This window comes from Onychostruthus taczanowskii, unplaced genomic scaffold, assembly GCF_017590055.1.
Source record: "Onychostruthus taczanowskii isolate IOZ18803 unplaced genomic scaffold, ASM1759005v1 scaffold255, whole genome shotgun sequence".
NCBI lineage: Eukaryota > Metazoa > Chordata > Aves > Passeriformes > Passeridae > Onychostruthus > Onychostruthus taczanowskii.
Window position 1 is genome coordinate 64,896 of NW_024499852.1, and position 26,351 is coordinate 91,246.

The 26,351-nt window shown below is 42.3% G+C and overlaps 1 protein-coding gene across 2 annotated transcripts; it reads left to right on the forward strand.

Moving 5' to 3' along the window:
• On the forward strand, positions 1–25,701 carry MARCHF3 (membrane associated ring-CH-type finger 3). 2 transcript variants are annotated; one of them, XM_041407144.1, is made up of 5 exons: positions 1–77; positions 5,828–6,041; positions 7,433–7,640; positions 19,996–20,205; positions 25,438–25,701. In XM_041407144.1, exons 2-5 carry the CDS (start codon positions 5,851–5,853, stop codon positions 25,594–25,596), a joined length of 768 nt encoding a protein of 255 aa, XP_041263078.1. In that variant the 5' UTR covers positions 1–77; positions 5,828–5,850; the 3' UTR covers positions 25,597–25,701. The 2 variants fall into 2 exon arrangements, with proteins under 2 accessions (XP_041263078.1, XP_041263077.1); XM_041407143.1 differs by lacking the exon at positions 1–77 and having other exon boundaries at positions 5,674–6,041.
• Positions 25,702–26,351: the final 650 nt, after the last annotated feature.

Sequence of the window (26,351 nt, forward strand, 5' to 3'; positions counted from 1 at the left end):
CCTTCCTCTCCTGTCGCCGTGCCCCAGAGCTGCCGTGTCCTCTCTCACTGATGGCTTTAGAGCTCCGAAATGAACAGGTCAGGCAGCTTTTTATTTTATTTATTTTTTTTCCCCCTCTCCTTGTGCTGGGCCAAATGTCATTACCAAATGTAGGAATTGGTCTTCTCAACTTAGAGAAATTAATTTTTTACTCTGGGGGACTCGGGAGTGCTGCAGCATCCACGGCTTCAGCTGGAGCTGCCAGTTACTCCACCAATTTTTTTACTCAATATTTGTGTAAATATGCAGCTCCTTGTGGTGGGGAGAGTCAAGAAACATTTCAGACTATTCCAGATGTGAGTGTCCAAGAAAGGACATGCATGAAACTCGTGTTTTTACACTAAAATAGGATTTTCTGGTGCCCCAGGGGTTCTTGATATTTAAGAAGTGATCTGTCCATTCCACCTTCACAAAACCCTACCTTGTTTCTTAGCAGGTAAAAACCTAGGAGGTTTCAGAGCGCTCTGGAGCTGAGAATTTTGGTTCTTTTTTCTGCGTTTTTCTAGTGGGAAGGGGAAAGAGGGATCACCCAGCAGCTGAGTGTGATCCAGTGAGTGCAGCGGGTGTTTTGGTCTCTGAGGCATCCTGAAGGGTGGCATAAAATTATTGTCTGAACCTCAGTGAGGGAAAGGCGAGTTCCTGTTCCCCTTTTCTGGAACAAAGGTAATGCATGGTCTTGTGGCACCTGAGCCAGTGGGGAGCACTGGAACACCTTTTTCACCCAGCCTCTGACAGCTGCATTGCTTTTGAAAACATTTGTTTATTACTTGGAATGCAACAGTTTGCCTTCTGAGCAGCCAGCCAGAAAAGGTGGGAGATGCTCCTCCATGATTTGAGCCGTTCTTCCAGCTGGCAGTAAGGTGGAGAATTCTATCTGTGCTCCAGATCTGCTGACCTGTTCCAGGTGAAAAACTGTCCACACATCACTGGGGCCCAAAATTCTGGAGTGAACTGCGCAAAATTGTGTGAAATTACATAAATAGTATAAATAAATAAATAAATAATAATCAACAAATAGTAGCTAAATAAACAATATAAATTATAATAATATTTAAGATAATAATATATTACAGTATAGTATATACTATAATTATATATAATATTATATATATTATATATATTATATCATTAGATATACTAGAATCACATTATATATATTATATAATATTATAATATTATTATATTATACTATAATTATATATGTATATATAATTTCTATATATTTATAACAGTATGATATACTATAATATAATAATATTATTATTAATAAATAATGAATAAATATTAAATAAACAGAAACATATCTCTGAAGGCTTCTGAAAACTGGAGGATTTTTTTTTGGTTGTTTAGGGTTGTTGTTGGTGGTATTTTTTTTGTTTATTTGTTTGGGATTTTTTATTTTTTAAAATATTTTTCTGGGTGGGTAAGTATTTGGGATTTTTTTGCTGGTGTGGGGCTTTTTTTCATTTTGGTTTGGTTTGTTGTTGTTGTTATGATTATTATTAATATTAGTATTAGTATATTTTAGCTGTCTTTTTAAAATAACCCAGTATTTCTTGGGAAAATGTCTCCAGATGGGATGCTGGTGTTTTTTTCATGCATATTTTTAAGTGTTGAAGCTGATTGATGCAAGCTCATGTCACATTTCTTGAAACTAAGAGGGTGAACTCGTGGGAACACGGAATAAGAAAGGTGAAAGGGTTTTCAAATTTGAAACCATGACTGAGAGATGGAATAAGTTCTATTCTTAGCAGAGGTGCTGAGGAAAATAAATAAATAAGTAAATAAAAGGAAAAGGGAGCATCTGCATGAGTATTTGTTCAACATTTGCAACACACTGCTTGAAGTGTAAAGATCATTTTGGCTTGTGCCACTCACAGCTTCAGCAGGAAAACAGCTCTGTTTAAAAAAGCTCTGCTATGATAATTTAACTCTTTGTCTTTAATTCCATCTCAGGGCAGTAATGCTGGTTTTTAACTTCTTATTTGAGTGCAGCTCAGCTGGAGTGGCAGTGCCTTGCTCACTGGCACTGTGACTTCTAAACCTTTTTTGGTATAGAAGTTATAAATCTCTAAAATAGGAATATAGCATCCTACAAATTATTATGGGAGAAAGGGTGTCTTCTGCATTTGAATCTTCTGCCTAGCTTCAGCAAGCCCTCAGATAATTTGCTTGAGTTTATTGGTTGGTTTGTCACTTTTTTTACACTTCCTGCATAAAGAAAATACTTGCAACACCTTTACTTTTGCTCTGATACCCATAAAGCCATATACATACATACATGTATATATGTGTATATAAATATATATATAAATGAAAAACTACAACTAGTGACAGCACAGAAAATAAAAAAACAGAGAGCTAAATACTGCCATACATTCATCATGCCAAATTCAGCCACTTTTCTCAGAATTTTTTGGCGTCTGGAATAAATATCGCTACTCTGTCTTCCCCAGTTTAATACTGCATGTCTTCATAAATACCAGCTAAACACATCTTCCTGGTTTTGTTCTTTATTTTCTCTTTTACTGGGGCTTTTTTGACAGATTTCCACTTGTTTCAGGTGAAAAACTTTTTATATGATACATACATATGGGTAAATACTGACATTGGGGGTTTGTGGCTGTTAAAATTTACAATTCTCTAAAGCCAGCTTTAGCTTAGGATTTGCTTAGGATCTCTGTGCTTCTAGGGACAACTAATTTCCATTATTTACCATGGGGTTCAGTATTAAAGCACGCATCATTTAATTCTATAATTGCATCACTTTTCAGGCACGTGCACTGATTTTGTGTGAAAATGGTTCTTCTGAAATCAGAAAATTGTGTTGTTGCTTTCAGCTTCCTTTTAAAAAAAGTAGAAAGGGATTACCTGTACCTTCCTTATTAAAAAAAAAAAAAAATAGAAAGGGATTACCTGTCTCTGCTTTGCCAAGGTGGGATTTCAATGCAGTGCTGTAGGCAGAAATTTGAATTAACATTCCTGAGATACAGCCAGTTAATTTCCTGTGTGCTTTAAAGCTTTGCATTTAGTTGCATCTTGATGCTTCAGCAAGCCCTCCAACTCATCAAGTGACTGAGGGATGGGTTTGTAAAGGCCTGGATGGTCATTATATATGAAATTATAAACCCACTGTTGTACTTAATGGGGTCAGTGAAGCAATCAGGATAAAAATACATAATTCTGCAGCGTGGGTCTGTAAGCATGATACTTCTTAGGCTTGTTAAGTTTAATGAAGCAGCTACTCAGCAGCTGGACGTTCTTGTTAAACAGTCCCAGCATGGATTTTAGAACTAAAACTGAACACCATGGTCTCCTTGGAGAGTCTGAGGCTCTTATTCTCTTGAAACGTCTGCATCTTTTATATGTTAATGGTTTTGACATCAGCCATTTGCTTCATTTTCATTGTAAATGAGGCCCAGAGTCCGATTCCCTTCCCCATTCCCCGAACACTCTCTGCCCTGTAAGCTGGCTCATCAGCCTCCAGCTTGCTCCCCGGGGTGTGTGTGCTCTGAAAACAGCTGAAGAGATCCTGCAAAACAAACCAATTTTCCTATTTTTAGATGCCTTTCTAAGAATATGAGTCCCTGTGTGAAAACTTGTGTGGTGTGCGCGGTCCAGCATCCACACCGGTCCTCACATCCCGCAAAACCTTACTGCCAAGGCCACCCCTTCAGGGGGGTGTCACCAATTCCCTTGCCCAGGATTTTCTCCTGGGAAGCTGGGAAGCTTCACCTTCTCCCTGTTTTGCTGCTTTGGAATGTGATTTGGAGAATTCTTTACCCCAGCATGTGGATTGTTTTTACTTAATGGCCAATCCCAGTCCAGCTGTGTCACTCTCTGGTCAGTCACAGGTTTTTTATTATTCATTCTTTTCTAGCTTTCTAATGATCCTTTCTCTCTATAGTTTAGTATAGTTTTAGCATAGAATTTTTAATATAATATAATATCATAATATAATAAATCAGCCTTCTGAGAAATATGGAGTCAGATTCATCTCTTCCCTCTTCCTGGGACCCCCACAAACACAACAGCAAGGGGGCTTACAAAGATTGGTGCTGCTCTTCCTCAAATCCAACAGACTCAAATCACAGGGTTTCACCTAAACCCTTGGTGAAATACCCCTGTTTAGAGAGTTTTATTCATGTTTGACTTTTAAAGATTCTTCTCAGCTGCACTGCTGACACCATAAAGCTGTGGTGTATGCGCAGAACACTTTTTTTGAGGGGGAAACTCCCGATTTTAGCATGGGGATATCATCATTGCACCCTGCAAGGTTTACACAGGACTGCAGCCAAGTGTCCCGAGGCGTGCCAGGGAATCTTTCCCCTCTTTTGCAGAGGGATTAACCCACCTTGTGTGTGGTTTTTGGTGCCTGACCCAAAGGGGAAGAGGGCAGGGACAAAGCCTGGTGGAGCCCTCCAGGACCAGCACACCCAGCCAGGAGCATCCATCCCACCAAGGCATCAGGAATTTACACTCTCAGGCTCCTTCTGGTTGGAATCTGAAATGCAAGGAATGCTCAGAACTGTGAGCCTCTAAGGCAAAGCTTAGAATTAAACACAGGATTTGATCTGAGACCTTGGAAAAGGCTTCCAAACTTTGGTGCTGGAAGTGAGAATGTGGATTTATAGCTTAAAGCAGAGACATGTTAAGCTAAGTAAAGGAAAGTTCAGAGTTTTAGAGTCTAAGATATAAAAATTAAAGTAGTTACAGAGGTAAACAAGGAGTTTAGAATGCAGCACTGTAGGTTTGTGTGCCATAACATGGTTGGCTAAGAAAGCTTACACTGTAGCATAGGTCCATAAGATGAAATATTTAAGGATTGGGTCAAAAACATAAATATCCTTGTTGGCAGTGTTTTATTGGTCAATAACTCCTTAAAAGATCTCATACATAGGGGTCTTCTAAACCTTGTGAGCTGTGGGATGAAGATGTGAGCCAAACTCACCCTTCCTACCTATGCAGAAGATGAGAAAAATAAACCGCATCATCAAAAACAACTCAGAAGTCCCATCTCAAATTCCTTACAAAATTCCCCACAAGTGAATTATCACACTTGTTCCCAGCACAACCCTTCCTTCCCAATTTCACTTCGCATGTGTGGAAGCACTGTGCAGAACACACTCACAGGGATGTGAGGGAGAGCAGAGCAGAACAGGCAGGCTGTGATTTCTGCCTCACCTTGTGGCATAAATTACTGCTGTGCAGAGAGCAGAGCAGAGCAGAATAGGCAGCCTGTGATTTCTGCCTCACCTTGTGGCATAAATTACTGCTGTGCAGGCTGTGATTAGGCAGGTTTGTGTGACTAAAGCCCTGTACAGGATTAACTGCCAGGTCTGTGCTCTGCTGTGGGTTGGTGATAGAAGACACTAAGCAGCGTTGAAGCGTTTTCAAAGGGGATTTGAAGCCAATCAACCATTTTCTCCTCCAGTACATAACTTTTCCGCCTTGGCGGACAGTGGCAACATTTATATTTGAAAGTGCACAGGGTGAAGAGTGTATATACCTTTGAAACTTTTGGAGGGGGAGTGACAAAAGGCTCAGCCTCTCTGTTTATCCCTCATGACCTCAGCAGAGAGAAGAAAGCAAAGTTGCTGCCTTGCTGCTTGTGGGACGTGCAGACTAGTTTTTTCTGTCACACCCAATACTGCAAACCCCCTTTCCCCGCTGAGCGGGCTCCAGAAACCTGGGGTGGGCAGTCAGGGACGCTCCTTCTCACGCCTGCTGTTGGTCAGACAGGGAGGGATGTGCCCCACAGCACCTCCCTGTCCCCGTTCCTGCCTAGATGGGGACCCGCTGCCCGGCACCATGAGGACCAACCACTGCAGCCACCTGCCTGGAGTGCCTCCGGAGCGCCCACACCCTCCAGCTCCCGATGGAAAGAGCCTGCCTGGCAGCAGCGGGGGCCTGGCCACCAGCTGTCCCCAGTATGTCATGCAGGTGTCCTCCAAGGATGGGCAGCTGCTCTCGTCCGTGGTGCGGACCCTGGCCGTGCAGAGGTACGTGGGGGGCAGAGGGAGGGATGGGCTCCGTCCCCTCTGGTGGGGTCAAACATCCATGCCAGCATCACAAGGGTCGTGCTGCAGAATGCATCGTGCTTCCCAAACACTTCCCCAGCCCCTGGCGTGCTGAGCAGCCAGACAAGCTGTTTCTTGTAGCCGTGATATTTTATGAAAAAATCCTTTTGCTAGGATTTTTCTCCTATTCTAGCTGAGAAGCCTCAGAAAAGAAATGTAAATAATTAACTGTCTGATGGCTGTGGAATGTGGTCTGGACATTGCTTACCAACAGGTGCATCTGGGATTGGTCCATGTTGGTTGTTTCTAATTAATGGCCAATCACAGTCAGCTGGCTCAGACTCTCTCTGTTATTCATTCCATTCCTGTTCTTTCTAGCCTTCTGATGAATCCTTTTCTCTCTATTCTTTTAGTATAGTTTTAGTGTATCATTTAATATAATATCTATCATAATACAATAAATCAGCCTTCTGAAACATGGAGAAAAGATTCACATCTCCTCACATGGGGCATCAACCATAGTTTCTAGCACCACTGCTGCAGCTTCTGTCATCATCCGAATGACTGACCTTCCTTTCTGCTGCTGGTTTAGAGAGGCAGATTAGTGGTGAAATATATTGTTAACCTATGCCTTTGAATCGTGCTTCAGGCTGGATTTGTTCTCATTAGGAGCAAGAAAGAGTATTCTGATGTGCTTGGCCTCATCCAGACTTGATGCTTGGGTCAAAATTAAGTTTGTCTTTGCTGGCGGTGGGCTGGAAAGGCTTCATGGATCTCAAAGCAGTGCAGAAGAAATACCCACCCGCAGCCCCACAGCAGAGATGTGTTTGTATCCCTCCTTGACCTGCCTGTGGGCTGTCCCAAAGAGAGGGAAACCCTTTCCAGGGAGATGAGGCTTCTGCCTTCATGTGCTTTTCTGAAGTTGTGCCCCTGCCTTCACGGTGCTACAGGGCAAGGTGCTGCTCTTTCAGCAGTCCTTTTGCTGTTGGCCAGTGAAAACAACATTTAGGTCAGAGGATACCAAGAAATGCCCAGTTGAGGCAGATTTACAACGTCCTTGATGCATTTTGGGATTTCCTGAGGCGGCTGCACCGCTGCTTTGTGAAGAGCTGGGAAATACAAAATACAGCAGGACCTGGTCTTCTGCCTCTCATCTACCACTCTGATGTTTTTCACTCTGCGCTTTTTCCCCCCTCTAACAAAAGAGGTATTTTAAGCAAGAATACCAAAACACCTTAAACCATTAACCCACCAGCCTGGATCACTAATCAGAGGGCAAAGCACTGCAAACATTCCTAGCTCGCAGCAGAAAAAAAAATCTATCACCACACCCCTGCAGCGCTGACCAGCAGTTTTCTCTCCCTCTCCTGCAGCAGCCCCTTCAATGACCGGCCCATCTGCAGGATCTGCCACGAGGGCAGCAGCCACGAGGAGCTGCTGTCCCCCTGTGAGTGCACGGGGACCTTGGGGACCATTCACCGCAGCTGCCTGGAGCGCTGGCTGTCATCCTCCAACACCAGCTACTGTGAGCTCTGCCACTTCAGGTTTGCAGTGGAGCGCAAGCCCAGGCCACTGGTGGAGGTCAGTGCAGCCCTGAAACCTCAGTTTTGGCCTGGAAAAATCCTGCCTGCTTCCACGCAGGCGTCACAAAGGCTCTGTGGTCCCAGTGGGGTCGGGCAGTGTGAGGGTGGGAGCTCAGGGGAAGGGTGCGATGGGATGGAGCCCCTCGTTTTGGAGGAGATCTGAACCAAATTATTAGGGTTTGTTAGGGTTTTATTAGGATTATTATTATTATCAGTGGGTTTGCTTCACTGCAGACCTGAGTGGAGGTTTTTTGGCAGCAAGTTCCCGGGATGCCAGCCAGCTTGGCTGAGGGTGGAAGAGAGGTAAGTTGCAGTTTCGGTGGAACGTGGGGCAAGTCTCTGGACTCAGAATATTAAATTTAGGTCAGACATTTTATTTATTTCTTCTTCCTTTTGAGAGGTAACAATCTTAGGAGCCTTGGAAACCCTGTCTAGCCCACAAGAAGGAATGGTTCTTGTGGAGTGTCTGGTGTGTGTAGACATTTGTGAGTCACCTTTTGGCCTATTCTTGCCTATGTGCCAGACTCAAAAGTGAATTGGACAATTGTTTCTCCCTTATCAATGAAAATTCTGTTTTTGCCAGCTATAGATAGCAGCTTCATTAAGTTTTCCAGGTTTTAGGGTATTTTTGGTCCCCAGGAAAAGAAAAGAAACCAAAACAAGGTCAATGTCTTGACACTGCTAATGGCCTTTTTCCTCCCTTATTTTATTTGGTGAGGCAAAGGTAGAGGTGAGGCAAAGTTAGGGTTTCTTTTGGAATTAAAAGTGAAGTACAAGCAACATTTTGGCAAAATGAATGAGAAGAAGCATTTTGTACCTGTTGGTGACACAGGCACCTACATGCAGAGCTTGGGCTCAGGACAAAATGTCTTTCCTGTGCATCTTAATTTTCCTTTAAATTGTGTCCAAACTGGTGGAAGGAGGTACAGCATTAAAAATGGGCAAAGGGAAGCAGCATTTTGTTTTTCTCCTGCTCACAGAGGAGAGGACACAGGACAGAACTGACTGGGAGGTGGCTCAGGGGGTGAGCAGTTCAACACTACCAAAATCACTTTAGTTGGGATAGGCATGCACATTTTGTGTCTGAGCCTAAGGATATCTTCATTCTTCCTCAGGATCCCCCCAGAAAAGGGACAGAGCAAGGCATTTAGCACAAGTCCTGCACCCAGAGCAGGTCCTGGCCAGCTTGGGTTGCTGCCTCTGGGTTTTCCTCTCAATCTTTGCTGCAAGAACTCTGAATCCGCCCTCTGAGAAGAAACACAAGTGATGCTCAGGCTTCACAGTTTGATTTTGGAGCCCAGCTTCTGGAAGTTGTTCCCTTTGTGATGGCTCCTGGTCAGGCTTGTACTGCACAAATCGGATGTGGTGCTGGCCAGAGCTGCTGATGGTGGAAGGAGTGGAAAGCAAAGCTGACCCTGCCCAGGATGGGGCACTGTGGTGGCTTGATTGAAATGAGGCTTCTTTTTGGCAAAAGCAGGAATAAGTTGTAGAAACATCAACAATGATGTTTAGAGTAATAATGGTAAACCTGCCAGTTGTTTCTGTTGGCTGAGGATGAATGAAAACCCTGAGCAAGGATATTTTTGAAACGTAGCTAAGTGTTTTTTATCTTTACCACTCATTATTTCCTGACTTCTCAGCTGCTTACACCCACAGTATTTTAGTGCAGAAATCAACAGTTGGGTGCTGTTGCAGGAAAGGTCATAAAAACCCCCAATCCTTTGTGATCTTGTAAAGGGAATATGTTTTCAGTTTAGAAGGAAAATGAAGATGCACTTCCAAAGCTGAGAGCAGCAGAGACAAAGAGTAACTAAAATGAGCTGTATGCCAGGAGGCAAATTAAACAGAAAGACAATCAAACTTCTTGATTTCTGTCAGTGTAATTTAAATTTGTCCTGGACATTTCCACTTATTTAAGTGTTTATTCCACACTGTTTTGAAATGCAAAGACCTCCCCAAGCAAATAATTGCAGCAAAACTCCGAAACTTCCCAAAGCAGGACTAAAGCAGATGCAAGTTGCCAGATTCCCTCAACTTCTGTGCCCCAAAAGCAGCTTCATGCCTGTCTCTGTGTTCCCTAGAGTGTGAGGATGTGGCAGGAGGTTTACCAGGTGTAGTAGGGCCATTTCTCACAAAAACCCTGCTGTAACACTGGGATGAGTGACAAGCCAAAGTGGCCACCTGCTTTTAGCACCACAGAGTGTGTAGGTTTCGGGGTGGGGTATCAAAGTTCTCTTCGTTTAGTAGAGAGGTGATTAGTTCTCCTAAGATTGCCCTGACCTGGATAATGGAAAGGGTGAATGGTCCTCCTCTCACTGGAGGTGAGTGATGGGTTTTGCCAATGCATTTTAGTAGGTCAAGAGGGGCTGTTGTACTCATGAAGTGATTTATAGAGCCCAGACTCTAAAAACCTGTCAAGGAACTCCTCAGCAGGCCCTGTATTATACTCTTTTTCAAAGGGCCAGAAAAAACCCCACACCAAAACAAACAAACAAACAAACAAACAAAAAAACAACAAAAAACCCAAACAAAACAAAACAAAAAACCAAAACAAAACAAAAAAATAAAAACAAAAAAAAAACCCCAAACAAAACAAAACAACAACAACAACAAAAAACCACACAAAAAAACCCCCAAAAAAACCCAAAAAACCCAAAAAAAGACAAAACCACACCAAAAAACCCAAAACAACAGCAACAAGGAAAAGAAACAAAATCAGCAAAACCACAAAACCAAATCAAAACAAAACAAAACAGACACCAACAACCCCACCAAAAAAAAGCCCCCCAAAAAAACAAAACAGCCCCAACAAAACAAAAAATAACCATGCCATTTATGTTTTCTCCTCATCCCTTCCCTAGACTGGTCACTGTTTACTGATGGCTTAGGCATGGGTGTAGAAGAAATCTGTTTCAGTGGGAACAAATTGAGGCACTTTACTCGCTTTATCTAGGAATGTCATATGTGGATTTATTCCTGCTGTTAGCAGCAGCAGTCAGAATTAAATGGAGCAACTGGTGTGGCTGGTGGCTCTGCCAAATTCCTTCCTCCCTCTGTCCATCCTTATGGAATCAGCAGAGGAGTTGACCAGACACAGCTCTGTGCTTCTGCTTTGCCTCTGCCACAGGATGTGTATTTTTGTCTGAGGAGGAATCTTCTCCCTGGAAATGCACAATTGTGCTTGACTCTTTGATGCCCAAAACCCCAGCAGAGCAGCAGGCAGTGGTGGTGCAGTCTGTCAGGCAGATCCAGCCCCTCAAAAATGAATTTGTGATGCTTCTTGGTCCATTTATTTTTTTTTTTGAACTCATATTATTCTCCCCAAAAAATTGTGTTTCCACACTGGGAATGTGAATCAGGCACTGTGGTGGTGATGAAAACCCTCATTCAGAATTCAGCAGTGCTGAATTCAGTGAAAGGTCTGAACCCACCCCTTCTACCCCCTGACAAAGGAAAGAGAAATCTATAATATGGTGGCTGATATGAACAGAGCTGATTTTCCTTGTGACAAGCCAGCCAAGGGCCTCCAAACCAGCACAGTGAAATCTCAAACTACAGTAATTCCCTTTCTGCCTTTTATGGACCTTCCAGTTTTATATAAGCTGCCTTTTTAATGCAGCCAATCCATAGGAAAAAAAAATCTGCATGAGGAATGTGTGTTATTATTCATGTAGCTGCTTCTGCTGTGTTTCAGCATAAAGATTAGTCAAGCTTTATGCAAGTATTGTGTATCATCTTCATTTCAATTTCCACATTGCATCTGTGTTGCTTCCACTTGGCTCAGTGCAGAAGCAGGGCACGAAATGCAGCAGTACAAATATATTTATTTATGTGCAACAGTAAAATGTTAGGGAGCAACCAGCTACAAAATAATAATGGTATAAGAGTATTATGTGACCATATAAGTCAGGCTTATATTGCTTGTAAGTTACTTACATGTTTTAAACCAATCAGGATTTGGTATCTGTTGGTTCACTATTTTTTACTTTTTTTTTTACTTTTTTTTTTTTCAAACAAACAGAAAGCACTTAATTAACAACACAAAGCTCATAAGCAAAACAGCATGACTAGGAGAAAAAATAAAGTCAGGATAATTACAGCAATATTGGGCAGAAATTAACTTCAGTTTTTCCCTGCTGTGTTGCTGGCTATGAAGCCTGTATGAGTAAGGTAAAATAAATTTAAAACCCCTCTAAAACGTACACCTATGCATGAAGTATTTAAGGTGAGCTTACATTATAAATTAAAACCTCACAAAGCCTTACACTGAAATATGAATTCATTTCCTGTGCAAGGACTTTGAGTCACGACGTTTTTATCTGTTGGGATTATTTTTACTTATTTTTCCTCTCCACCATTCAGTGAAGCAAGTCATTAGCATTAAATTACTGTAATGAACAGACACCAGATTTGCTGCAGGTAGTTTATAAAAGGATCACACCTCAAGCCAGAAGGAAAAGAAATGGTTCCTCAGCCAGGAAAACTTCCATAAATCAAAGTTTGGAGGAACTACAGCTGTCCATAGAGCGTGTTAGGGCTGGGAGCAGATAATTAAGGTGTGTCTGTCCTCCTTCCTTTCTTGACCCAAAAAGAGCAGATTAAAAGGGCAAGGTGACAGAGACATTTTTGTACCTAGTTATCTCTGGCTGTGAAAATAATCCCCCTAAGACCAACTCACACAGGGAGAATTGGAAGCAGCCGTGTAGATTTCCAGTAGAAGTATGCCTGAGTTAAAAAAGGTATTAAAATTTTTTTAAAAGTAATAAACTCCCCAGCACAGACTTAAAACCATAAACTCTCTAAGATGCATTGTTTGGATCTATTTATTCCTAATGGAGGGAAATGCAGAAACCAAACCAGAATGCTCTTTTTCCTTTAAAGAGAAATTAGGTAGCTGTTTTATGTTCCCTGCAGCAAGGATTTGCTACAATGCACAAATCTTTCTTATAGTACTGGCAGCAGGAGTGCAAACAACAGCAGCCCACTCTCCGTAAAAAAATAAAAATTTAAATTACTTGTCACTGAACAGACGAGTTCAAACATTCACATCTGTAACTGCTCATCCCTAAATTTATTACAATCAAGGGCAAAAAATACTCAAGGAAAGTTCCCAGGAGAAAGTAACTGAGCAATCAGATTTGCTTCAAGAATGAGCAAGATGGGGGAAAGATGCTAGAGTTTCCAAAGGCACAGCTTGCTCTGTTTCAGATAATGGGTTTGGTGACTTTTCTTTGGCCATCATGGTTCTGTAAAATAGTCCTGAAATGCCCAGTTGTCATCTATCTCTGTCCTTCCTTCTGGCAGCATTTCCTAGCACTGACAGGAGCCAGTCAAAGTTTACATTTTCTAGGAAAATAGAAGTGGTAAGATTTATTGCTTCTGTCTTTATTTGCAGACCTATCAAGAATTTATTATCTGTCATGTCTTTGCTTCCCATATATCTGATCTTGTAGATCAGGGCATTTACGATGTCTTGAAATAAGTTTTGCCAATAGCCAATCTGCTTTGCTTTTGTTGTAAAACGTGAAATGTGATTTCTGTTGTTTTTTTCGTGAATGCATATATTTGTCTGCATAACTGGGAATACAGTCATCCAAAACAGAATGAGAGCATTGCAAATACACACAGATAGAAAGACACACAGCTTTTCCCATAGTTCCACAAAATCTTTTTTCTTGACACATCCTGAAATCTTTTAACTGATACAAGCATCTCCAGATGTATAAATTAAAAGTGGCTAGTAGAAAAACAGAACAGCAGTGAGCCAGACTAATGTTAAAAAATTACACTATTGTGTAATTGGACCTGCTAGACATTTGATAGATTTTTATAGTGCCATTTAGCCAGCTCTGCTGTTTGTTTTCCCTGCCAGAGAATTACTGATCCTTTATAAGAAGCTGAGTGTGTGTAATCCAGAAACATGAAACCACATCTATGAACCACTGTATTAATGCTGCTGGAGCTTTGTGTATCAGAATCCTGGGATGGTTTGGGCTGGAAGGGACCCCAAAGCCCACCCAGTGCCCCCCTGCCATGGCAGGGACACTTTCCCACTGTCCCAGGCTGCTCCCAGCCCCATCAAACCTGGCCAGGAATGCTTCCAACAGTCCATGATCAAATCCATCTCTCCCCAGTTGAGACAGAAGGCTGTTCTGGGAGACTCTTTTTGCAGAAATCCAGGTAAATTTCATCTGTAGCCCTTCTCCTGTCCACTGGTGTGGTCACCCCACTGGGCTGGTCAGGCAGGACTTGTCCCTGGAGAGGGATTTGGCTGCCCCAAATCCCCCCCTGAGCTCCACGAGCCTCAGCAGAGTTTCTAGAAGCTCTGTCCCATCCCCTCCCCAGGCACAGAGGGGAATTCAGCTCGGGGTTCCCAGGCTCTTCCTTTCCACCTTTCAGAAACACACAGAATAATGCAAAATTTATTCGCTATTTCAAAAAGAAGCCTTGGCTCATTGAGAAATCCACATTTAAAATATTTCCTGCAATTTGAGTTAAAATAGACTAAATAAACTAAATAAGAGCAGCCTCATTTAGAAAGAGGCCACAATATTGGTACAATAACATTACAGAGTTCAAATAATTTTGATTCCAACTCTCAAAAACACTCTTTGAGACCAAAGAAACATCTCTGTGAGCTGTCACCATGGCCTTTCTAAAGGCACCCACTAAAGGCAATATCACTGTGTCAGTAACAGAATGGTTGATATAAGGAGGAGACCCAAAAACTGGAGCATAAATATTTTTTTCTGCCAAAAAGTAACTGTCAAATGTTCATTTTCCTTGGCAAAACCTTAACCTAGGAAAGTTTCAAGTCACCCAAAATCTTTCATGACACTGAAAACAAGCATATATACCATTCTAGCCTGGGAGATTTTATTTTTTAGTTACAGGTAGTTAAGACAAGTTTCAAAACATTGCACTGAAATAATGTTAAAATGGATATTTCAAGTAAAAATATCATCAGAAACAAAAATGCTCAGATGCAGTATTTGGAGATGGACAATAAATGGGAGGAGGAGGAGGAGGACCAACAAATGGTCCTCCTGATTTTAAAAAAGTTCTTCATTCCAGAGAGCTATTATTTGAAAAAAAAAAAAAAAGAGGGAATATCAGCCTTTCTGTACTTAAAGCCCAAGGCAAAATGCTCCCATTGGTGGCAGAAAACAGAAAACACAGTAATTTCCATCACTTCAGCTTGTGTACAGCCTGCTTCCACCAGGACTCACTGCTGAGCCATCAGCGTGAAAATGACAAAATGAACCGATAAGTTCTGATGTGCAATGAGCTATTTTTTGCTCAAAGGACAATGCATTTAGGGGAGATAATTCCTTCCTCTACGCCCAGCTCCGTGGTGTGGCTCCAGCAATGTTTAAAATCACTTCTCCAAGGAAAATGAAGTGAACCAGACGGGGCTCTCCAGCAGAAACAGATGGCAGCCTTAGGAGCTGATCAGGAAAAACACTGTGCACACACTTTGCTTTTGCCTTTGTGAGTCATCTAATTGAAGTTAGACCTGCAGAGATGAGTACTTCCAGGATTTGGCCTTTGGCAGTGGTGGGGCAGCCCAGAATCTGTGGAGGTGTTTTACAGCAGCGCTCTGCTGGCAGCTCGTTTTGGGTTAGGATAGATAAATTCAGGGAGTCTGAGCCTCGCCAGGGGTTCTGGTCCTTGGCTGCTGCTTGCTCCAATGAGTTCCTCCTCCAATTTCAACTCTGCTTGCTGAAGTGACTGCAGCAAATCTTTCTGTGTGTGGGGTGGAGGAGTTCACAGTGTTTTGTCAAGTTGAATGCAGTAAATCAGAAATCTCTTTCAGTTTGTAAGCAAGTTCCTTCTCAAAACTCTCAGCTTTTAAGGGTTTTAGCCTAAGCTGCTGTTCCTGGGAGGCTCCTCCAGAGATGGGTCTTCTGAAGGATGGGGATTTTTTTTTGTGATTCTTATCCTAAATTTATTTGGGGACAAAATGAACCGAACAGCTATCCATCTGTTCTTAACCCAACCTTGTCCCTTGGCTTAAGTAGCACTTTTACTTCACTGATGGCCCCTTTCACTTCTCCCTTCTGGCTTTCCTCAAGATTTAGAGAGTGACTTTGTTGAGATAAATGTTAACCCCCATGTCTCTGAGGTGCTGGAGTCTCAAAGGGTTTCTTGGCTTGTCTCAGTCACGAGCCAAGAGTGGGTTTTTCATCAGGTGCTGTGCTTAAAATTATTGAAATATGGTTTTTGCTGCCATTGCTGAAGTTATTTCTTGTCTTGTTACTCCAGCTCCAGTTGCCTGTGGATCAGGCACAGGGAACACTGATAACTTTAAGATTTCACTTCACAAATAGGCAGGCCGGCCAGCATTTCACATCAAACATGACCCTTTTATACCTCCTTGTTTGCTTCCTTCCCCTGCTCTCCTAAATGGAAATTACCGCTCTGAGAGTCTGGATTTATTGCAGAAATAATTGGGCACATTGACACATTTTAACAGGACAGATTTCAGGGTGCCACAGTGCAGATCTGACAGCTTCATCTGGCCTTACATCTCGCTCTTGGCCAGCAGGGTAATCCATACCATACTGCCACAGTAATTAATCAGCTCAGGGCTTTGTTAGGGTCCCTGTGTGGGTATGAGTTGCACAAAAGGATCTGCTGACTTAGCTTTTTAGCCATAAAGTAACTTGACAGTGCTCATTCCACTCCCAAAACAAATGGCTGAAACCTAGGAAAAAAAGCAGATTTGGAAGCAGGTGTGCACTGCTTCAGGAGAAAAATAAGTGCTATGACTGAAATCTGTACAACCACTGAAATTGCTTAATCTTTGCTTTTGACTTGTACTTCAGAGCTATAACGAAATCCTTCCAGCTTTTTGAGGTTAGACTGTAGAATTGTGATGGCTTTATTTATTATTTAATACTACTCTTGCCTGTCACAGCCTCATCCAATATTTGAATTGCTTGGGTTTGACTCTTTGTTGGTGTGCCACAGGGCATCAGGAGCAGGGAGCCACCAGCTCCACAGCACTTTAATCTGCTCAAACTTTCAGTCAGGTTTGATGGCACAGTGAAAAATGCTGCCTTAATTCAGGTGTGTGTAGGGACAGTCACAGGGATAGCAGCACATGCCTTGACGTGTGTGCTCCCTCCCCTTCATTCCTGATGTTCTTTCCTCCTTGCTCTGAACTGGGAACTATTTCTTGCACTACCTGGGTGGCACGGCTGCCAAAATTTTGAAGTCTGTCCTGGGAGAGTGGTGGACACCTGCAATTCCTGTTGAGGTCAAGGAGAAGTGTACAAATGCCCGGCGTTTCTCTTCCAGGTCACCTTTCAAACAAGTGCTTTTTCACAAAACCTCTTTTTTTTTTTTTTTTTTTTTTTTTTTTTTTTTTTTTTTTTTTTTTTTTTTAATTTTTTTTCAGCCTTTAAAACCTTAACAAGCTCAGTCTCTGCTATCAGGTGCTTTCAGCTCCTCTTGTTTTTTTGGTAGTTTCACATTCAGGGACTCCTGGAAATGGAAAAAAAGGGGAAGGTTGCAATCAGTCTTTTCAGAAGCATCCAGGTACAACCTGGAGCTGTTGTGCACAAACCCTCGGGAATGTTTTTAAGTAAATGGATAGAAAGCTCCAAGGAAAGTAGTGTGAGACTTTTGCTCACTTTTTAGCATTCTCTTTAAAGCTACAGCAAAATAAAAAGATGCTAAAATGTAAATGCCTGTCCCCTTATTTTGCACAAGCTCTGCTGAAGAAAACTCTGCTTGCAGCCCATTTCTGTTCTCCCCCTCATACTGATGGGGTGGAGGGGTGAGGAAATGGCTGTGTTGGGGCTTAGCTGCTTCTTGGGGTAAACTGACCACAGCTGGCTACTGTCTTTCCTGGTTAAGGAGAGGAAAAAACCAGTTTTGAGCCTCCCTCTTTAATTGGCATCTTCCCTTACAACTTCTTGCTCACAGTAATGTGTAGCTGGTTTAAATTGCTTTGCACTTCCTTGGTGTTTCAGAAGTATTCAAGCAAGTTAAAAACATATATCCTGAAAAAAAAAAAAAAAAAGAAAAAAAAAAAAAGAAAAAAAAAAGAAAAAAGAAAAAAAAAAGGTTTACGAATGTATTTTTTGTGTTGTAAATTTCTGAGTTGTACATGAGACAGGACTTCTACTGCCAATGTGTAACACACAGAAATAAGAGGACCGGAATGTTCAGGGATGCATGAGCCTCATCTGGTTCTGCTGGCCCCAAAAATCCACAAAAAGATGCTGCAGAACAGGTTTGACCAAACCCTGCAGCTCACATTGGCAAAAAGTACAGGGCTGGGTAATTTTCCTGTTCAAATATTGACTTGTGCAGTGAGGTTTGGCTTGGTTTATTTTATTTTATTTTTTTAATCCAAAGACCTCAATGTACTGTTGTAGGAACTTCTTTCACCTCTGCTATCTCAAATCCTGTTTATAGAAATGTGGGTGTGTGGGCTTGATAGCTGTTTAACCCTAACCTTTGCTTTAGCAGCTGACTTTCAGGCACTCTGTTTCTCAAGATTAATACCCTTTTAATAAAAATAACCTTGTGTGCATTGAACTCTGCTTAAATGTGGGGGTATCTGAAAACAAGTTGAAAATGGCTTTGCGAATGTTATGAGCAGAATGTAAAAAAAAAACCAAAAAAATTTCCTAAAATAGCATGAAAAATGTTAAAATATTTTCTGCACGTTTACACATTAAGAAGGGAGTTTTTCAAAGGAGCCAGTGGGCAAATGCTAGGGGAAGCACTACATAAAACACTTTTCAAGGCAGCCTTTACCACAGCTGAATAAATTATATGGTGGGTACAGATAAAGGTGGACACCAGCAGGAAGAAAGTGGGAGAAATTCAGGTCTCTAGTGCTGCCTAAAAACAAAAGAAAAAAATACTAACAGTGGTAAGGTAAAAAGCAGTTCTTTAATGAAAGCTTTCAGGTGCACAAAGTGTAGGTATGCAAGTGAGTAATAGAGCATTTCTACAATTTTAATAAGGTTAATTAATTAGTATATTTAGCAGGTATATGCAATAAGAGACTTGTTGCCCCAGGGTCCATCCCTTGGAGTTGGTCCAAGGGGTTGTTTGCTCTATATTTTGTGGTGAAAAACAAGGATCCTGGTTAGATATTCTCTTCTTGAGAGTGAGGCTAAACAGAATTCCAAGAGCCTGTTAGAAAGGGTTGGCTTCTTATTCTGAAATGTGAGAGAAGGCTGGAAAAGTGTCGGGGATGAAAAGAGACAGGGAAGACTGATTCGGGGATCAGAATCCAAACACTTATATTCTATTTCAGGGAGACTAGTAATGTGTACTACAATGATTGGGTTAGGGCTCACATAAACAAACTTATGCATTTTAAACATCTTTCTTGCTTGCAGATGCATTTTAAACATTATTGGGTTAGGGATCACATAAACAATCTTATGCATTTTAAACATCTTTCTTGCTTGCAGATGCATTTTAAACATCTCTCTTGCTTGCAGAGGTGTGGTGTAATTTTCTTTTTCTGGTAAACCCGTCTGATTGAATCTTCTTGCAATCCTCAAAGTTCCATTTGCTTTAGCCAAGGCATGATGTTATCAAATCTCTTATGTTAACCAGGTCCAAAGCTCATAATTTGTCTTGTGTCCCCAACATTTCCCCCTTTCTTTTCAACCAAAACCACTCCTTTAATGGCCTTATTAATTAATCTATGCACAAATTGAAAGGTATCATGATTAATACAATTGTCACATACGTACCTATCCTGAAAATAATCTTTTAGCTAAAAACTCCTGCCACTGAAAGGCTCAGGCTTGATCATTATAAATTGAAAACATTCCTGATGGCAGCCACATTACTGTATTTGGAAAGACTGCCAGAAGTGTAATTGTACCAAAAGGTTTGATTCTTTTACACGGGGTGACAGGGAGATACATTTAAAAAATTTCAGACTGATTTCTTCCCGTGTATTTAAAATTAACATAAAACCCCAATTTCACAGAGCACAGGAACTCTGATTCTTGGGGTTCCAAGGGTGTTTCAGGAGGGCAAGGCATGACATTTGATGCGACTTGATTTGCTTTCAAAGTTTTTAGTGTAAATATTAGCGTAGGGTTCTGGAGGATCTATAGAAAAGCGCTAGGAACTACAGAGCTATACATTAAATGTAAATGTAAATGTAAATAATGATGATGATGATGATAATGATAATTATTTATAGAGCTGTACGTGAAAAATCTACAGATCCATGAGAGGCATCCCGGGGGGACACTGAAAGCCGCGTCCTGCGCATCCAGTCCTCGAAGGGGTGGGTTTGTGCTTTAAGCTGAGGGCAAAACCTCCTCCCTGTGCTGACTCCTGCCTTGGCTGTGTTGTGCCTGCAGTGGCTGAGGAACCCGGGCCCCCAGCACGAGAAGAGGACTCTCTTTGGGGACATGGTGTGCTTCTTGTTCATCACCCCGCTGGCGACCGTCTCCGGCTGGCTGTGCCTGCGAGGAGCCGTGGACCACCTGCACTTTAGCAGTAGGCTGGAAGCTGTTGGCCTCATTGCACTCACTGTGGCACTCTTCACTATTTACCTCTTTTGGACCCTGGTAAGTGCCAGGGCTTTTGTTTAAATCACAGGGGGAAAGGGAAAGAGCGAAGGGGAAAATTGATGGCACGGAGCGCTCTGGATCATTGCATGGAGTTTTGCTTCTGTTTGCCTCCTGTGCTGGTGGGCCCAAACTGCACCTGCAAGAAATCTCTTGGTTCCACACCATTCAAGCTCCCCGGGACACCAGAAAGACAGTTTGCTTTGGGGTAAGGGTTCTCAAACCCCAAGGCTTCCAAAATTGAATGACAGAACTAAGATTATGAGTGTGTCATTTGAATAGAAGTATGTAATATCACATGGTAGGAATTAGAGTTTACGAGTGTGTCGTTTGAATAGAAGTATGTAATATCACATGGTAGGAATTAGAGTTTAAGGCTTTGGAATATAGTGATATATATAAAACCAGATAGAGATTTTAGGGTGGAGGCTAGTCCTTCTTCTTCACCTTCTTCTTCACTTTCTTCTTCATGAGTTTAGGTAGTATTGTGTAATCAATAAAAAAGTCCACGTTGCGGGGCACAAGTAGTTATTAAGTTAAAAGGAAAAATAATTTGAATGTCATTTCTTAATTAGACAGTTTATCCTTAAAAAAACCTTGCAAAGAGCGAGATACAGCTCCATTTTTAGTTTGCTAGAGTGAAGTGCTATAGAACTCATAGTTTGTGGGACTGTGGTAGAGATAAAACTAATATCTGACTCCAAACAAAAAATACTGTCTCACACATTTAATTCCAACTGTAACAAAAAACTCCAGAGAATCCACACTACAGGAGGGAGTTTCACCAAACGTGATGTGCAAAGGATGAAGGCACAGCATACACACACAAAAACTATTTAGGTGAACAACTCGGCTGCCACAGAGGATTCAGATTTCATTGTAATGCAACATCTTGCCAATTTTACAATTCAGAAGTGTTGGATGTGGGGGAAGTCAGAACACACACGTGCCCAGGTCTGTAAAGACAGAGCTGCTTTTCCAGTGCGGGTTAAATTGCATCCTGCACCCCAGCACGAGTCAGTCTCATGCCAGTCCATCCTGAGAGCCACTTGCTGTGTCAGGTTGTTGAGCAGAGATAATTTACTGGCCCCAGTGTGCTGACAGGCAGCTGGCCCGGCAGAAATGGGAGGAACACAGGGCACAGCTGCCAAAATGGGTGTTTATCAGGCCATGGAGTAGCAGCTCAGTGAGAAGCCCAGGTTAATGTTGTGTTTGACACTTCACACCTCTTTTTGAGCAGTGGGAAGGGTGGGGTGGATGCTCAGATGGTGCCAGGCTGTGCTGCTGGGGCAGGAAAAGCCCAACCTGCCCTGGCATGGCCACATCCCACGGGGCCAGCACACAGCTCTGCCCCTCACTGGCTATGGCCATACTCTAGCCCAGATGTAAGAGCCTAAATGAGAGATGTGGGACCCCAGGCAGCTCTTCAAATGCAGGTTATTACATCCAAGAGGTTACAGCAGCCCAGGGTCGTGGGTGACAGAGCCTGTGCCTACAGAGCTCAGCTGCAGCTGCAGGCAGGCCTGGAGACCCTTTAATTTTGGGTCTCCAAATACTGTACAAATACTGTACAATACCAGTCTTAATACTGTATTAAGATGTTCTTCTTTGCTGAGCATCTTAATACAGTAGAACCAATCTATACCTTGACTTATCTATAGCCTATCATAACTGCTATAATTACCATATTCATGTTACTGTTCTCCAGTCAGTAAAAGTTAGTACATTACAGTTGAAGCTAGAAGTTGTTTTTCAGTTTTCATGCAGTGGAAAATTCTGAGACCCTTTTTCTACTTGCAACATCTGTTCACTTGTTTGCCTGTGCTATTTTTCTGCTTGGTAAAAGCATCTTCTTGTTTGAGGTGGGTTTATCCTTTGCTCTAAGTCATAAAAGCCCCTTCTAACTAACATGCTCTTTGTCTCCTTGGTTATCCACTAAGACTGGCTCAGCAATTCTTTTCTTCTATGTCAAAACTTGCTTCCATCTCTATTCCTTCTTCAGATTCTACATTCAAAAATCTTTCTGCCAAGCACACATATCTGTGAGACTTTCTTGTCAAACTTTCATCCTTCCCAACACCCAGACCCCTTCCAGCACATTTGGGCCTGTGTAAGCTGCTGAGGAGGTGGCACTTTTAAAAAGCTGCATTGGTGGAGCAAGAAACCCCCCTGTGCTGAGCCCTGAGGAAAAGGGGGTGTGAGGGGAACACAGAAACCCCACACTTCCTCACGAGCACCTCCCAGAAAGCTGTGAAAGGGAAATCTCATTTGCACATTTGTGAACCTGTCTCACCCACGGAGGAGTGCAGGCAGTGCTCCACGGGAGGGAAAGCTCAGAGTTTTGCCTCAGCCTCGTGCAGTTCATCTTTTTTGTTGTTTTCTGCTTTTCTGTGAGGCAGCAGCACTCTCCTGAGACAGGCCATGAACTCCACTTGTTTTTCCTGCAGTGCTGGGTGTAGATGTGCCTGGCAGGTATGCAAGCAAATATTGTTCAAATTTCCTTTGTGTACGGCTGTCTTAGATACCAAAATGCTGAACAATTTACCTAGCACACTTAATTCAGCGCCATCAAATTGTTAGAAGTGGTAAAAGGCCTTTTTTCAGGTGGATTTAATTAGCTATGACACAATCTTGCTTATTAAGACTGCTGCAGCATCCCAACTTTGGTCCCTATCCCTGGGTGTTGCATTTGCAGAGTTAAGAGGCAAAAATCCCTTATGTTCACTTTATAAATTTTACCCCTCCTAAAGCACACGGAGAAATGTGCTGTTTTATCTTAGAGAACATGCTAGTGGTACTGAGCCTGATGTAAATGCATACCTTGCTTGATTTAATCGAAATTCAGTATTTCTGATGCTCTCTCAGTTGTGGACAGCTCCAATTCCATTTTAAATTGTTATTTGGGGCAGTAGGAGATGGATGGGCTAAGGGAGCACTGTGCTCTCTTGAGAAGGGCAAGGCAGGAAGGCTTTTAGGGGAGTGAATCATCAAATGATTGAGGCTGGGAGGCAAAATAAGCTTCCTTTCGGTGATGTAGGAGAGCCCCAGCCTGGGCTGGCCTCGGGGAGGGCTCCAGGCTCCCCTTGTAGTGCAGGAAGGAATGGTCCCACACACAGAGAAGTGTTAATTCCACAGAACTCTTCAGCAGCATGTGCCTTGTCACTTTCAGGAGTGGGAGAATCCTGTGGCACAGCCATGGCTGTGCAGGGAATAGGTTCAGTGCTGCGGGGTAAATGACACGCAGGATGATACAATATTCCTTTAGGCCCTGGGGAAATGAAGAGAGCTACAACTTTGTTTTACTTCCAGTAAATCAGCCTTCCTTCTCCGGAGGCAAAAGCTGGCATACAGATTATTTACACACCACAGTTGTCCCAGTGAGCAGTGAACAGCAGGGATGCTATTTTTGGCATCCCAAAAGCTGTTTTATCCCTCCCTCTAAAACAGACAAGTTCTCCATAAAACACTGCTTTTTACTCTGCTTTTTACTCTGTATTTTTAACACACACACGCACCAAAAAAGGCACCTGGTCCTCCCAAGAAGAAAGCTCCAGACACAAAAAGGGGATTGTTGCTTAAACTAAGAATTCAGGGCCACACTTTGCTCTCTCTTGTATAACACACATACCTAGTTTAACAATGCAGATATTGCTCAAAAACCTCATCTTGTGCTGCTTGAAAACCCAACCTGAACTCCAGCTCACTCTCCTGAAGCTGCCACTGCATTTTACAGGGCATCCCCCTTTGCAGATGGGGGAGTTTTCACCCTCCTCACTACTCCAAGTGACTTCTGCTGCTCCTGCAGTGTCTTTTGAGAAGAGATTTCTCACATTCCTTCATACACCCTGCTCCACAGAAACAGAAGATGCAGGATGCTTCCTTCAGGGGGAAGAGAGGAGGCTGAAAGTTGGGGGAATCAATCTGAAGAGCTGTCTTTGCCAAAAACTGCTTAGTAAACCAAAGCCTTATAGGTTTCTCTCAAGACAGCAAAAAGATCTAATTTAAAAAATAAAAAAAGAGGATTTTTAGCCATTTTAGGACATTATTGAAAGGTAAATTTCTTTAGTTCTTTAGTTATTTTTGCAGTAAGCAAGGATATGGTGCATGGGTCAACTCCTGCCTGCAGCTCAGGAAGAAAACCATCATCACTTGGCAGATTTCTCTCAAAATTTACAGTTTTTTCTTAGTTTTTGTTTTTGTTTCTTTGTTTTTTTGGTTTTTTAAACTGCATATACAGATCCTCTTACACAGCTGCAACTCTCACAACGCTGGTCTGCCACTAAAACAAGTTGTGAACGATTTTTTAAAAACCTGAGGCCGGGCTACCTTGCATCTCCACAGCCATCACACATTTCTCTTCCACAAAAAGGTTGGAATTACCTGACAACAGCAAAAAATAATTTCCAGACACAATCTCTGTTGAGACACACACGTTGTCATCTCATTGACTCTGTTGCAAGCCCAACTTTGATGCATTCAGCAGTAAAATATTACAAGGTAGAACACACCTGTCTTCATCTGCCTGCAAACAATTACACTCTTTGTCAATTTAGCAACCTGAAACAAGAGAGGATATCCCAAATTCTCATTCCATGTGTGCCAGCAGCTCTTGAGAAAGGCAGAGGCAGGATGTTTGGCTGTGAAAAAAGGGGAATGGGAGGTAAAGTAGCCACAGGCTGCTTTTCTCCTCTGCTGCGGCACCTCCGGGCATGGTGGGTTGTCTCCATTATATTTTCTGAAAAATCCTTTTTGCTAGGATTTTTCTCCTATTCTAGCTGAGAAGCCTCAGAAAAGAAATGTAAACAATTAACTGTCTGATGGCTGTGGAATGTGGTCTGGACATTGTTTACCAACAGGTGCACCTTTGGTCCACGTGTTTCTATTTAATTACAAATCAAAGATGTGTCAGAGTCTGAGAGTCACGAGCTTTTGTTATCATTCCATTCCTGTCCTTTCTAGCCTTCTGATAGATCCTTAATCTGTGTTCTTTTTAGTATAGTTTTAGTGTATCATTTTGATATAATATCATAATATAATGAATCAGCCTTCTGAAACATGGAGTCAAGATTCTCCTCTCTTCCCTCGTCCTGGGCCCCTCGAACACAACCATAGTGGGTCTCTCTTGTCACCAGTTCTCCCCCATTTTTGTCACACTGGGAGGCATCTGGAGCCACAGCTGATCCCTTGCAGGGTGGCAGTGAGTGAAGGCAGCTCTGTCCCTTCTGTCCCCAGGTGTCCTTCAGGTACCACTGCCGGCTGTACCACGAGTGGCGTCGGAACAATCAGCGGGTGATGCTCCTCATCCCAAAATCTGCCAACGTCCCCTGCACCCAGCAGTCCCTGCTGGGCCTGCAGCCCCTCAAAAGGAGCTCCAAGGAGACAATCGTGTGATTTGGGGTGCAGCTGCACACTGAAGGTGGTTTTGGTTTTGCTTTTTTTTCCTCCTCAGACCCGTCGAGGTCGGGCAGCGTCCAGCACCCAGGAATGTGCAATTTGGATTTACAGACTGACTGCAGAGGGATAAGTCACAGTCAGAGTTCAAGTGGTGGATGCTGCAGTCATCTGTGGCATCTGCTAAGCTCCCAAACGTGTTTAGTGGGCAGGGACCCTATGGATTCTGCAAATAGGTTAATTGTTGCGTCATCGAGTGATGCAAACTTTTTTTATTGTTTAAAGTATTAAACTATGGTAATTAACAATGCAAAACAGGTTTTAAAAGTGCTTTGTTTCTATGATTTCTTGTTCCTACAGTGCTGTTTCTTTAGGCAGCTGGACAGTAACCAATATTTATTTCTGCTTCCTAAAGCACAGCAATGGCATTTCCTCATTTGATTTTATCTGCAGGTCCATTATACCAATGTTTTGATTATTAAAATCTGTGTATAATGAGCTCTACAAATTGGCACATTATTTAAATGCTACAAAGTGATTGGAAAATTGTATTACCCATTTCCTATCTGGCAGGGAAGGTCTGACAGGAAGATTCTTCAGTTATGACTCTAGCATGCGCAAGAGAAAAATTACACAAATTGCAATAATCTTCCTGTCAAAAGTATTATAGCACATAGCACTCAGGAAAAAAAAAAAGAGATATTGTACTTTTCCATAAAGAAGCACCATATTCTTCAGTGAAATGCACATTCTGC

Coding starts and splice junctions, on each gene's coding strand:
- MARCHF3 (XM_041407143.1), top strand. CDS start 5,788: ATGTGCCCCACAGCACCTCCCTGTCCCCGTTCCTGCCTAGATGGGGAC. Junction 7,641..19,995: donor AGCCCAGGCCACTGGTGGAG/GTCAGTGCAGCC, acceptor TTGTGCCTGCAG/TGGCTGAGGAACCCGGGCCC. Junction 20,206..25,437: donor TTTACCTCTTTTGGACCCTG/GTAAGTGCCAGG, acceptor TTCTGTCCCCAG/GTGTCCTTCAGGTACCACTG.